At 39.1% G+C, this 14,130-nt stretch overlaps 1 protein-coding gene across 1 annotated transcript; it reads right to left on the bottom strand.

Moving 5' to 3' along the window:
• Window positions 1-12,339: 12,339 nt before the first annotated feature.
• On the bottom strand, window positions 12,340-13,889 carry LOC118265039 (UDP-glucosyltransferase 2-like). Its single transcript, XM_050705745.1, has 2 exons — window positions 12,666-13,889; window positions 12,340-12,354 (listed from the first exon to the last, which is right to left on the bottom strand). The coding sequence occupies exons 1-2, from the start codon at window positions 13,548-13,550 to the stop codon at window positions 12,340-12,342; spliced, it is 900 nt and encodes a 299-aa protein (XP_050561702.1). The 5' UTR covers window positions 13,551-13,889.
• Window positions 13,890-14,130: the final 241 nt, after the last annotated feature.

Genomic DNA, 14,130 nt, shown 5'->3' with positions numbered 1-14,130 from the left:
CGGTATTCGCTGAAGGTCATACAGGTATATGCGCCGACCTCGACACATTGTGACGACGAAGTAGAGGCTCTGTATGAGGAAATTTCAAAAGCCATACACTCCTCCGAAACACACTTCACCGTTGTGATGGGGGATTTCAATGCAAAGGTGGGCACACGGAATAGCGATGAGTTGAGAATAGGGCCATTTGGATATGGGCAGCGAAACCATCGGGGCCAGCGGCTGGTCGACTTTATGGAGAGGAGAGACTCTATTTGATGAACTCCTTCTTCCAGAAGCGACCGGCCAAGAAGTGGACATGGATAAGCCCTGATGGTTCTACCAAAAATGAGATCGACTTCATCATGGCGACCGAAAGACGTATATTCAGTGATGTCTCTGTGATAGCGAAGGTGAAAACCGGTAGCGATCACCGTATTGTCAGGGGCACACTGAACATCAATGTAAAACTAGAGCGGTCACGCCTGGTGAAGTCCACGCTCCGCCCTGGACGTGCCCAGATCCAAAACCCCGAGCAGTTCCAACTCCAACTGCAAAATCGCTTCCAGTGTCTAGCTGATTGTGGAAACGTGGACGAGATAAATAATGGGTTGGTGGAAACTGTCCGAGCAGTGGGGTCAGACTTCTTCAAGACCCCCGCCGAAACAGGCCCCAAAAGCTCTCCGACGGAACCTTAAAACTTCTTAAGGATCGTAGCGAGATGAGGCTGCAGTCTTCAGACGATATGTCTGAATACGGCAAGCTCAATAGACGAATCTCGAAATACATGCGACGTGACCTGCGGGCCTATAACGCCGCAAGAGTCAGAGACTTAATTGAGCGAAACAAGGGCTCAAAAGTCTTCGCAAAGAATTCGTCTGTTGGGCAAAGCCAAATGACGAGGCTGAAGACCGAGGATGGCAGCGTCATCTCGTCGAAGTCCGAGATCCTCGGAGAGCTCGAGAGGTTTTACGGACAGTTATACACCTCAACACGGCAACCCATCGTCGGTACAGCTCGGGACCCAAGAGCTAAACTGACGCGGCACTACACTGAGGATATCCCAGACATCAGCCTGTACGAGATTAGGATGGCTCTCAAACAGCTTAAAAACAACAAGGCGCCGGGCGATGACGGAATCACGTCGGAACTTCTGCGAGCGGGTGGAAAACCGATACTTTTAGTCCTCCAGAAGCTATTCAATTCCGTCATACTCGAGGGAACCACGCCGGTAGCATGGCAACGGAGTGTGGTGGTTCTGTTCTTTAAAAAAGGCGACAACTGTCTGCTAAAGAACTACAGACCTATCTCACTTCTGAGCCATGTGTATAAGCTGTTTTCGAGGGTCATCACGAACCGTCTCGAACGCAGGCTTGATGACTTCCAGCCTCCCGAACAAGCCGGATTCCGAAAAGGTTTCAGTACCATAGACCACATTCATACGCTGCGGCAGATTATACAGAAGACCGAGGAGTATAACTTGCCACTATGCTTGGCGTTTGTGGACTATGAGAAAGCCTTCGATTCAATCGAAACCTGGGCGGTGCTGCAGTCTCTCCAGCGGTGCCACATCGACTATAGATACATCGAGGTTTTGAAGTGTTTGTATAACAACGCCACCATGCGCATCCGACTCCAGGAAGAGACTACGAGGCCAATCCAGTTGCGGAAGGGCGTGAGACAGGGAGACGTTATATCTCCGAAACTGTTCACGAACGCACTGGAGGACGTTTTTAAGCTGTTGGACTGGAGCGGACGCGGCATCAACATTAATGGCGAATACATCACTCATCTCCGTTTCGCCGATGACATAGTCGTAATGGCAGAGTCGCTGGAAGAGCTGAACACCATGCTCAGCGACCTCAATACCGTTTCCCAACAGGTGGGCCTTAAAATGAACATGGACAAGACGAAAATCATGTCAAATGTCCATGTTGCACCTATACCGGTTGTCGTTGGGAACGATATACTCGAAGTTGTAGACCACTACACATACCTGGGTCAGATCATCCAGCTAGGTAGGTCCAACTTCGAGAAAGAGGTCGCTCGAAGAATCCAACTCGGATGGGCAGCATTTGGGAAGTTGCATGAAGTCTTCTCGTCAAAAATCCCGCAGTGTCTGAAGACCAGGATGTACAACCAGTGTGTGTTGCCAGTGATGACGTACGGTACCGAGACATGGTCCCTAACTGCTGGCCTTTTAGAAAGGCTCAGAGTCGCCCAGCGCGCGATGGAGAGAGCTATGCTCGGAGTATCTTTGCGCGACAAAATCCGAAATATGGAAATTCGCCAAAGAACAAGAGTTACAGACATAGCTCTCAAAATATGCAGGCTGAAGTGGCAATGGGCAGGCCACGTCGCTCGGAGGACTGATGGCCGCTGGGCCAGGAAGGTGACTGAGTGGCGACCGCGGACCGGAAGACGCAGCGTGGGCAGACCTCCCACTAGGTGGACCGACGACATCGTCAGAGTGGCGGGGAGCCAGTGGATGCAGGTGGCGGCTTGTCGTTCTACGTGGAGGACCAAGGGGGAGGCCTTTGTTCAGCAGTGGACGTCTCTCGGCTGATGATGATGATGATGATGAAAGTTAAAGCATTTAGTTCAATTATTCCTTAATTAGGGATTTTTTAAAACGATAAATTGTATTGTCTGTCAGTGAATCTAAGTGGTCGTTTCGAAGTGTAGTTATGTTACGTCCATTGGAGAAGAATGAGGAAGAAATCCCATCGCTACTCTTTAAAAAGAAATGTTTTTTTTTACAATCTTTTGCTACCTTCCTAACCTATAAGTGTGGAAGATCCACGCTTCGGCACGAATAGGTCGGGTCGACTGAAATGATACCGAAGCCTCACAGAAAACCGTGACATGAGACAACGCTTGTGTTGTGTGAGTGAGGTTACTAGAGGCCCAATTACCTCCCTTCATAATCTTCCCAACCCCTGATTCCCCAACAACCCTTAAATTCCTAACCCCTAAGGCCGGCAACGCATTTTAACTTCTCTGGTGTTACAGGTGCCCATGGGCGGCGATTGCTTACCATCAGGTGATCCGTCTACTCGTTTACCGACTTATGTCACAAAAAAAAACCTATAAATGATTTGACTTTGACTTTGATCACTTTCTGCTGCACTTTCGGAAAAATCTATAATAACTAACCTAACTAACCCTTCCTATTCTTAGCATAACTGATATCAATAAAATAAGTAATTAAGATATGGATTACATGCGGAAAACGCAAATGATACTCATCTTCAAGACTCGGTTAATTGGTACAGTTCCTACGCATTACATGACTTGACATTTCAGTAAAACAAGTAGATGATACATGATTGTATCCCTATGTCTAATTATCGTGCATTTATATGGCTACTAGCGACCCGCCCCAGCTTCGCGTGGGTGCTATGGTGATATATTATACATATTATGTATAAACCTTCCTCTAGAATCACTGTCTATTAAAAAAAACCGCATCAAAATCCGTTGCGTAGTTTTAAATATTTAAGTATACAAAGGGACATAGGGACAGAGAAAACGACTTTGTTTTTACCCGACTGCGCCAGAAGGAGGGTTATGTTTTTCGAGTGTATGTATGTATGTATGTACGTATGTATGTATGTATGTATGTATGTATAATTGTTTGGCACGCTCTGCAGCCTAAACGGCTTGATGGATTTTGGCTTGAGAGGTGTCGTTGGATTCGTATTTACTGTGAGAGTGACACTGGATATATCAAAATAATAAAAAAACAAAATGGCGGATTTTTGGCGCCAAATTCGAATATTTCTCACTCTCTAGCCTAAACGGCTAGATGGATTTTGACTTGAGAGGTGTCGTTAGATTCATATTTACTGTGAGAGTGACACTGGATATATCAAAATAATAAAAAAACAAAATGGCGGATTTTTGGCGCCAAATTCGAATATTTCTCACTCTCTAGCTTGAACGGCTTGATGGATTTTGATTTGAGAGGTGTCGTTTGATTCGTATTTACTGTGAGAGTGACACTAAATATATCATAATACAAAAATAATAAAACTAAAAAAAATAAAATAAAAAAAGGTAATTTAAAAAACTAAAAAACCCGACTGCGTTTCTTTATATTATTAAAATGAAAAAACCCTAAAACAAGAAAGTCATCGTAAAATTTAAGCAGTCGGGACCCATTCTAGAAAGCCAGCCGTATGTCACAAAGTCTTCATATTTAGAATGGGTCCCGACTGCTTAAATTTGGGTGCTTCAATTTTACGATGACTTTCTTGTTTTAGGGTTTTTTCATTTTAATAATATAAAGAAACGCAGTCGGGTTTTTTAGTTTTTTAAATTACCTTTTTTTATATACTATGTAGTGATATGCTATAAATGTTCGTGCTGACATTTGCTATCATCTTCAGGATATCCAATTTGTTCTGTTTTGTTTTTTTATATCTTTATAAATATAGAAAATCAGTTTCAGTTCGTCAGTCTTGGTTAAAGTTGGTTAATTTTGGTCTTGAATGATTCGTGGAAGTCTAGGGAAGGTTTAAAAGGTGGTTTAGCAGGCGGAACGCGCCTCATTTTATTCTCATCGAGTTTTTTCCGGGTCAGCTTGTTATAGATACATAATATTTATTTAGATAAAACATTCGTAGGTATACTATTTGGTTTGCCTATTGCCAAGCCGTCTCAATTGGCTAAACATTTTTTTTTTAATTTTTAGAAAATTCTAGTATCGTAAACGAGTCTGAAAGTGGGCCCTGGTGTATGTTGATACGCATATACCAATAGCTAATTGAGTATTTAATGTTTACAACAACTGAGTAGATACGTACTTTATCCTTAGTTTCATATAAGGAAATTAGTCATAAAGGAATAGGAAAACAGCTAATTGTACCTATTATTGTAATGAATTTAGACATCAAAATGAAAAAACCCATGATCTTCCTGCGTAAACATAGAGCCTTATACGTAATACTCACGTTACTACCTATTTAGTTATCTGTGGTAAGTTTAAATACGTCTTACTTGTCCGGGAAACCGATGAGAAATTGGTATAACCAGGAAGTATTTTTTAACGATTATACCGTTTCGTGCTTAGGTAATAGAGGTTAGAATCCATTGAATTATGATTTTAAATGAATGCTTTTAAAACGTTTGGAGTCACAGGAGGTTCTTATACCTAAGTGTTGCAAAATAATTTATTCTTAGTTGTCCTTATAGTAATCGATTTATTTACGTCAGTTTAACCTTATTGCGAATTTTCCCGATCTGTTGCTAGCTCAAATTGCTCCAAGTGACAGGTAAATAAAATAACAGTGAGTCAGGAATAACGTCAGCCTATAATGATTTTTTCTCCATCAGAAGTTAGAACTTTTTCCTGTGTGTGCCGTGAGTCGTGCGTGCATTTTTACAAAAATTAAAATCGTACATTTTGGTCAGGACATAATAATAATATTTTTATCCACATTAGGATTTTCGTCTGCATTGTGAGTGCATTTATAAAAATAATAAAAAAAAAACAAAGAAACAAACGATCAGACAAAATGATGAAATGAAGTTTTCGTGAGTTTCTAAATTCAAAATATTTAGCTTAGAACTTATTTTATCTGTTGTTTGGTACTTTGGTCCAAATAATTTGTAGGCAGACAGTCGGTAGTTGTATTAATTTTATTTTAGTATTTTGTATAACATTTTTTTTAGTTACTTAGAAATAAAATCATATTTATATCTGCCATACAGGTAAGGCAATTTTTTTTTTATTTTGGTCATATAGAAATAAAATTATATATATTTGCCATTCGGGTAAGAAAAAAAAAACAAACTTGTTTTAGTTACATAGAAATAATGAATTCGAAATAAGAATTAAGATAAGTTTCGAAACACTGCACATAATAAAATAACATATCTACCTTGGCTACTTTAACCTACGACCGTTGCAAAACATGCGGAAGAAAAAAAAATATCGTTCACATCTAATGTCAAAATGTCATTGACCGCTCCAATTACTTTGCAACAGAAACTACTAGAACAAATTTTTTCTTTGTTTTTTTTTCGCACAATATATTTGAGAATACATACTTTCGATTTTTTTTATTATAAGTAAAATACAGTTAAAATTTAAATGTAGAACGGAATTCGCAAGGTCATTGAACTTTGTTATACAAGAGATCAATTAGATTGAATGAATCATACGTCATGAACAACTTGTTCTACAATAGCTTTGGTATTAGAAAAATGGACCTTATTGCTAACGGTATAAAGATAATATTTGTTTAAGGGAGGTAAAAAGTAGAAACCTCTTCTTTTTTCGAAGTCGGTTTAAAAATAAGTCTTCATAAAGTGCTTGTAAGATTTATTCTTATGAGGTTGAACGGTCGTGGAGTCAGAGTTAGGGCTTCAATTCCGATTCCCAGGTCGGACAATTTTTTTCATATTTTCAGATATAATATGTTTCGTATGAAAAGATGATAAAAATGTAAGTCTGATTGGATAATAATATTGCGGTATTTTATTGCAGTTAAACATTATATAATCAATCGGTGATATAATTAAAATATTGCACAAATTAGTTAGTTATTGTTGTAGAATCTAAGTAGGATGTAGGTACATTATAATGTGCAAGTGCACCTCTGCCTACCCCTTCGGGGATAAAAGGCGTGACGGTACACAATCTAAGGCAGTTGTCCCACCGGCAACGATGAACGAGTAACGAGTAGAGCTAGAACTAGAAACGAGTGAAAACAAAAACAAACAAGTGAAGCGAGCACTCGCCGGCAGTGTGAACAGTCAGCGATCAACTATTTGTATATGCATCTCTTTTTTTTACGCGGAAAGTATATCTATTGTACGTTTCTTGAGCGAGAAAATAGCCAATAGTTAGTCGTTCACTCGCCGTTGGTGGGACAACTGCCTAAGTAGGCACCAGTTTGCGAAGCGATTGATATGATTTACATTAGAAACGAATTATATAAAATTGATTACATCACAATATCTAAATAACAAAACAAATGAATAAATTAAAATATGTTCGAGAAGTGAAGGTATATTCACACGAAAGCACGCGTCACAACGATTCACAACAAAAACATGAAGTCGAGAAATATTTCATACTGTAGGTACACTGACCACAGATTGTCGTTGTGATAATGTGAGAATTGCAATGCCTAGCTATAATAACAGTTAAACTATTCGAAAATTAGAAGTTCATTGTCAATATCATCTGCTGAAATCTTACGATTGAAAGGCCAATTGTCACTTGGAATTGCAGATCACAGTTAGGTCTCCGTACGAAAGTTTAGAGCATGATGCATTTCTGCTGACCGTTCTACGATGGTTAGTTGCAGTTTTTGGATATACCAGGTGTGGGTACCACAGATCAGATAATGAGACAACTTCCTAGCTGGGTACAACACAAGTGCCTTTTTTTGAGTGGGGAAAATCATCTAATTTTTCCCGCGTTAGATGAGGTGAGAGGGATTGTTAGACTCTTACTGACTAAAAAGCACCCCGTTTCTTCTCTTGCTTTGAGTCCGAAGCCCGGTCACCTGTTATGTTGTCTGCAACTCCGGAACCTGCATGAAGTTGAGTCGCGATGTCGTGTGTTGTCATTGGGTTGTGTTGTGGAAAGAGCCTTATATCATATTAGAGTTATTATTTTGTTGTTGCTACCTCATAAATAAACATATCAGAGAGATGGAAGAAATGAATCGAAATAATATTCGAAGTGAGCTCGAATGGACAATTATAGAATAGCTTTTTTTAAGGTGGGAAAATGGTCCAGTGACTTCGAACTCCTTGGGCGAGGCGAGAGGGAGTGTTAGACTTTTACTGACTAAAAACCACCGCGTTCATACTCCTGCTTTTCGAGCCAGAGCCCCGTTAAACCCGCTAGGGAGTCTGCAGCTCCGCATCAGGCTACAGAATAGTCTAGCTGTATACAGCTTCGCTGTTTTCAACGCCACTTTTAAACTTCCTATAACATACCTATTCTTTTCCTATTTTTTCCTTTTACCTTAAAGTGTAGTTAGTTATTATGCCCTCTATATAGCACATGACGTTTAATAGCTTATCTAGCAATAATATTTATAATTAGCTACACGACCTACTTATATGTTTACGTGTCAAGAAGAAATTGATAGTAGGAAAGGAACATGGGTAAATGTAGATCTAACTTTGCAAACAGTGATGATTCATCACAAATTATAAGCAAATTATGACAATATATTGATAATAATAATAATAAAATTTATTTATTTTCCACCATATTAATACAGACATTGGTCTTAAAACTAAGCTTATATAATAATTAATAATATAATAAATTTTGTAGCAAGTTACACGACCAGGTTTGACAGTTGAAAAGACAAGTGGTGGGATTCAGGAACCCAAACTAGGAAAACCTGTACTATGGGCTCCTGGCCTTTCCCTCGGACGGACGTATATGGACTATTATTTTACAAATTATATAAATTTATATGAAAATAACTTCAATAAACAAAACTAAAACTTCTTCTAAACAAAAAGATAAAAAATATTAGTAATAAAATTTAAAAAGTACCAATCTGAGTGTGTGTGTGTGTGTGTGTGTGTGTGTGTGTGTGTGTGTGTGTGTGTGTGTGCGTGTGTGTGTGCGTGTGCGTGTGTGTATGTGAGTGAACGTGTGTGCGACTGCTTGTGTGTGTTTGTAAGCTTGTGTGTGTGGTGAGTGCGTGTGTATGTGGTGAGAAGTAATACATGTATATTTGTGTGTGAAGTGATGTACGCATGCATGTATACCATGTTGTGAGAATGTGTGATTGACATGCGCTAGCATAAAGTAGTGAGTAGTTGTTCTGTCTGTTCGTAATCTAGTTCTAAAAGCCATTGAGTAACTTTTTTTTTACATTCTAATTTGGACAGTTTAACGATTTCAAGTTTTTTGTTTACTTTATTGTATAAATTATTGCTTCTATAGTTGAGGAATTTCTGGGCAAAGGATGTGTGGACTGGAACTGGATTACAAACATCAAAGTATCTTCTTTTGTTTTGTTTGTTTTGGATTGAAGGGAGATCAATAGATGCGTGCTTTTTGAGGATGATGTCAAGTATATAGAGTTGTCTAACTGTAAGGACGTTGCTGTCTTTATATAATGAAGTAGTTGGGTACAGTCTGGGTTTGGATAGTGCTACTTTTAGAATTAATCGTTGACCTCTTTCGACTGTAAGGAAGTGAGATTTATGGGAGCCACCCCAAATAGAAATGCCATAACAGAGAATAGATTGACAGAGTGATTTATACACAGTTTTTATTATTTTCCAGCATGTAACATGTCTAAGGTTTTTAAAAATATGAATAAGTTTTCTAGTCTTTTGCGTTAAGTTAAAAATGTGTTTTTTGAAAGTTAAATTTTGATCGATTGTTATGCCTAAGTATTTTATTGTGTCGGTTTTGGATATATATGGACAAGTGGAACAATTAAAAACAGGGGAATGACAAGAATGAGCGTAAATATTAAAGTTATTAGGGATGGTTGAGAAATTGTGTATTGAGTAAGTGATGTACTTAGTTTTGGCTGCATTTAATGTTAACTTATTGATAGCGAGCCAGTGAGTAACTATATTAAAGCCATTTTGAGCAGAGCAAAATGTCTCGTCCCAAGTGTCTCCGAAAAAGGTTAGTGTGGTGTCATCTGCATATGATAGTATTTGACAGTTGTTAATATTTAGATTACATAAGTCATTAATATAACAAAGAAATAGAGTTGGGCCTAAAATACTGCCTTGAGGCACACCCATGTTAATGTCATTTTCTGTACTTAACGTATTTCCAATTCGAACTATTTGGGTGCGATCTTCTAAATAATTTTGAAAAAGAGCTAGTTGATTATTCCTAATACCCAGTTTTTCTATTTTATCTACCAAGAGTCGTGGACAAACTGTATCAAAAGCCTTTTGCAGATCTAAAAATATAGTCAAACATTTTTTCTTATTATCCAATTTGTCAACAATGAATTCGCTGAAACTATGTAAACAATCAGTGGTTGAGATACCTCTCCTAAAGCCATATTGGTTTTTGGAAAGGATATTTTTGTCTTCTAAAAATTTTATGAGGTTAAGTTGATAAAGGGAACATAATGAGAAGATAGATTAGAATTCCCTTTAGTTTATTACATGACAAAGTTTTGAAACTTTTGTCTCAGGTAGTTTCCAGTCGTGGTAATACCGTTGTGGCCCGGTGGTGTGGTTCGAAATCTACCAACCGCAAAGTACCAATGTCACTTTTTCCGAGTTATATGTAGGTACCTTCTAAGATTATTTAGACACCACTGACAATCGGTGAAGGAAAACATCGCGAGGAAAGCTGGGCTTATAATTACTGATTATAAGTTTTAAATTGAAATCGTCAACCTATATTGAGCGAGCGATTAATGTTCAAACCCTCTCCGTGCGAGAAGAGGCCTTTTGGTCAGCAAGTGGCTGCTTATAGGCTGTTGTTGTGTGTGTGATGTGCTTTCCAGTCCAGTGATTATGGGGTGGACTCAATCGTATGCGAACAGTCAGCAGAGTTTTACAAATGGAAGTCTTGTAAAAACTTCTGGCTTGTCTTTCCAGTGACGTGTAAATAAGTTCTAGATAATACCTTGAACCATATTAGAACATTATTGGTGCTACATACTTCGATACGTAATCGATTGTAACCTAGAAGTTACTGCGGTGTGACCTAGACCAAGAACGCTAGTAAGGACCATGACTCGACGACCTAGTTTAGGAAATGAAACATACGGCAAACTGGTAAGTGGAAAACATAACATAATAATACATACAATAGACAATACTGTATGTATTAAAAGAAAAAATGAGAAACCATGTTTTAAAGTGTGGGAGAGTCATGCTTCGGCAGGAATGGGCCGGCTCGACTGGAGTGATGCCACGGCCTCACAGAAGTCTGATGTGAAACAACGCTTGCGTTGTGTGAGTAGGGTTACCGAAGGCCCAATTACGCCCTTCCCAATCTTAGTAATCCCCGATTCCGCAACAACCCTTGAATTCCTATAACCCCCAAAAGGCCGGCAACACACTTGTAACGCATCTGATGTTTCGGGTGTCCGTGGTGTCTGATCGATTACCGGCTTATACCAAAAAATGCCAAGCTACTAAGTGGCGATCAACTTTTTGAAAGGAAACTTATAATTACCTAGCTAAACGAGTCAAGTCGTGTTTAAGAATTGAGTTCATAATAAAATGATGAGTAAGTACCTAATGGTACCTATTGCTATCTACTAAAAAAAATAACACAAAGTTAAAGTGGTGCCTTTTACTACTTAAACCAAATATTAAAGTGTCTACTGACTGAACTATCTAATTTACGAGTAACTTTCACTGTAAGCTGGTCACTGAGACGAGACATGCAAACACTTTATAAAGCCGTGTTTGTTTATTTTACCTATTCCTATCAATGATCTTATTTATTCATACAGTAGCAATATAACTAACAGGTTATTTTGAGGAAGGAAAATCATCAATTTTCTTTAGACTGCCTCGTTGGTCGAGTGGTCGCAAGTACGACTGCCGGACAAGTGGTCTCGGGTTCGATTCCCGGGTCGGGCAAAATATTACTGGGATTTGTTTTCGGCTTTTCGAATTTCTCAGTAGTAGCACGGAGTCAGGCTCACCCCCTATTACGTGGGAATTTAAATACAAATGGTGAAAAATAGGTGTACATTGTATAGCGGCATTGCGTGCTGTAATGTGCACCTATGCCTACCCCTTCGGTGATAAAAGGCGTGACGTTGCGACCTCTCCCGCTTTGGCTGAAGCGAGAGAGAAATTCTTACTGACTAAAAACCACCCCGTTCCTACTCCTGCTAACTGTAAAAGTAAGTGCTTAATAACGAGTAGACAGTGGTTATAAATTATTCCATACGCATACGTCACACGAACGGCCCATAAGTGGTTACTGGAGATAAGGCCTTTGGTCAGCAGTCTGACCTGAAAGACCTCTTCTCGCACGGAGAAGGTTGGAACAATAATCACCAAGCTTGCTCAATGTGGGTTGACTTCAATTTAAATCTTATAATCAGTAATTATAAACCCATGTTTTCTTACGATGCGAGCGAGCCAGGGTAGCTCGTCGCTCGACCAGAACCGGACCCGTGCGGACTACCTAGCGGGTTTACCGGGGCACCGGATCGACAAGCAGGAATAGGAACGGGGTGGTTTTTAGTCAGTAAGAGTCTGACACTCCCTCTCGCCTCGCCCAAGGCGGGAGAAGACATCGGATGACTTTCCCTCCTCAAAAAAAGTTTTCTTACGATGTTTTCCTTCACTTTTAGTCAGTGGTGTCTAAATAATGGCTATTATTATTATCAGAAGTGAAAATATTGTGTAATATGGCTCTGACTCAACTCAAGATTTAGATCTCTAAACGAGATTTAATTATTTATTTATTTATTGATAATTTAGAGACAGATTTATAGGCATATTTTTTTAAGAATATGTTTTTTGTTACTATGTTTGTTTGTCGATAAAAAAGTGTTTAATATGTATGTTCTATGTAGCCTGGTTGTTTCATCGCAAATGTAGAGAATTTAATGTATATTTCTACATAAAAAAGCAGGTAAGTATTGTAAGTTCCCTCGATATTAATCCTATTATTGCTATTAAATATTTTTAAGAGGTACACTTATTAATGAATTAATGTGTTAAGTTTTATTATTCTAAAAAAGACTTACCTGAGGAATAACTGGGCTTGTACGCTTGTGCTCTTCCCGCCTACGTCCAATATGCATCCCGCCAACTTCAACAAGCCCCGGCAAGAGTGGACGAACACCATTAAAACTGTGGAACGTATTCACCAACATCATGCTCACATTTCTAGCCAAGACATCCAAGTCTGGTATCTTAATCCAGAACCTTCTCTCTATTATCGCTCTCTCCTTCACTTGTATAGCATATCGGAACCACAGCTTGAAATACAAATTCAATGCAGTATTCTCCAATCTATCCAGGAATGTCGTTATCGTACTAGTTCTCGATGTTATTGTCGGCACATAGGACGGGTTATCAGGCAACCCGATACGGCTATACGACCATTGCAACAAAGGGCCAGACACCAGACCAATGACAGGGGCTTTCACATCATACACATGTAAAAGTCCCAAAGCACAGTCGCTGTTAAAATTCTCCACTAATACAACATCGTAGTTTTTCCGCAATGCTTCTGCCAGAGGCGGTAAGTTCACAAGTCCAGAACAAACCTTCAAAGCAAGGTCACTTAGTGGCTGGAAGGCAAACACCTGCGTCATAAAGTTCTGCAAACCCAAACTGCTGATTATTCTATTCGGTTTATCAAACACTTGCAAGTTTATCCTTTCTTTCCTCACTTCAGCTATTTCTTGGAGACTGATATCTGTGTAGTTTCCGAGTGGTTCCGATTGGGGGAAGAATGAAGCAACAGTCACATGGTGTCCTCTCGTCGCTAACTCCTTCATTAGTGGTTCGAAGACTAGGAAGTGACTTTTGCCGACGTGCGGTAGAATTGCCAAAATATTCGCTGCTTGAACATCTTGTGTCTGGAGAATCGTGAATAATATTGCGAGGTTTGCGAATAGATACATGGCGCGGGACCTCTGATTGACACCGGCTTTCGAAGGGTACTGCGAGTCTCCGGCCGATATCGAAGCTTATTCATGCACGGCTATTTAACTGGTTTTTTGTCTTGGTCGAAATCTTCCGATGCGATAGATGGTTTTTCTATTAGGTATACTCGTATATCTCTATTGTTATTGATTGTTAATCACTCACGTACGAATACGTGGGTGAGATTTGAAATTATGACTAAGGTATAGGCACCTATTTCGATGTCGAATCAGACACTAACTTTAAACTGGGAAGTTACATAATTTGAAGCGAGTTCAAAAACCACGTGATATGATCGTTGCCTACCACAATCAAACTAAACTAATATAAAAAAACGAAACAAAAATGCTTAACTCACTTTTGTGTTTATTCTTTTTATATGAATCGTCATGAATAAATCTCGTTATGAATGAAATGAAGTTAGGTAGTACATTGAAACAAGCCGTCCTTTTAGCCAGTAAAATATAAACTTACTGTCTATCAGCTGGTCAGTAGTACCACAGAATAATAAGTACAAGAAGTACCCTTAATACGAGTTTGCTTTACGTTCGAACGAAA

The sequence above is a fragment of the Spodoptera frugiperda genome, chromosome 28 (genome assembly GCF_023101765.2).
Source record: "Spodoptera frugiperda isolate SF20-4 chromosome 28, AGI-APGP_CSIRO_Sfru_2.0, whole genome shotgun sequence".
Taxonomy (NCBI): Eukaryota; Metazoa; Arthropoda; class Insecta; order Lepidoptera; family Noctuidae; genus Spodoptera; species Spodoptera frugiperda.
Note: the sequence above shows the minus strand (reverse complement) of the source record. Positions and strands in the feature narration are given on the sequence as shown.

Coding starts and splice junctions, on each gene's coding strand:
- LOC118265039 (XM_050705745.1), bottom strand. CDS start 13,550: ATGTATCTATTCGCAAACCTCGCAATATTATTCACGATTCTCCAGACA.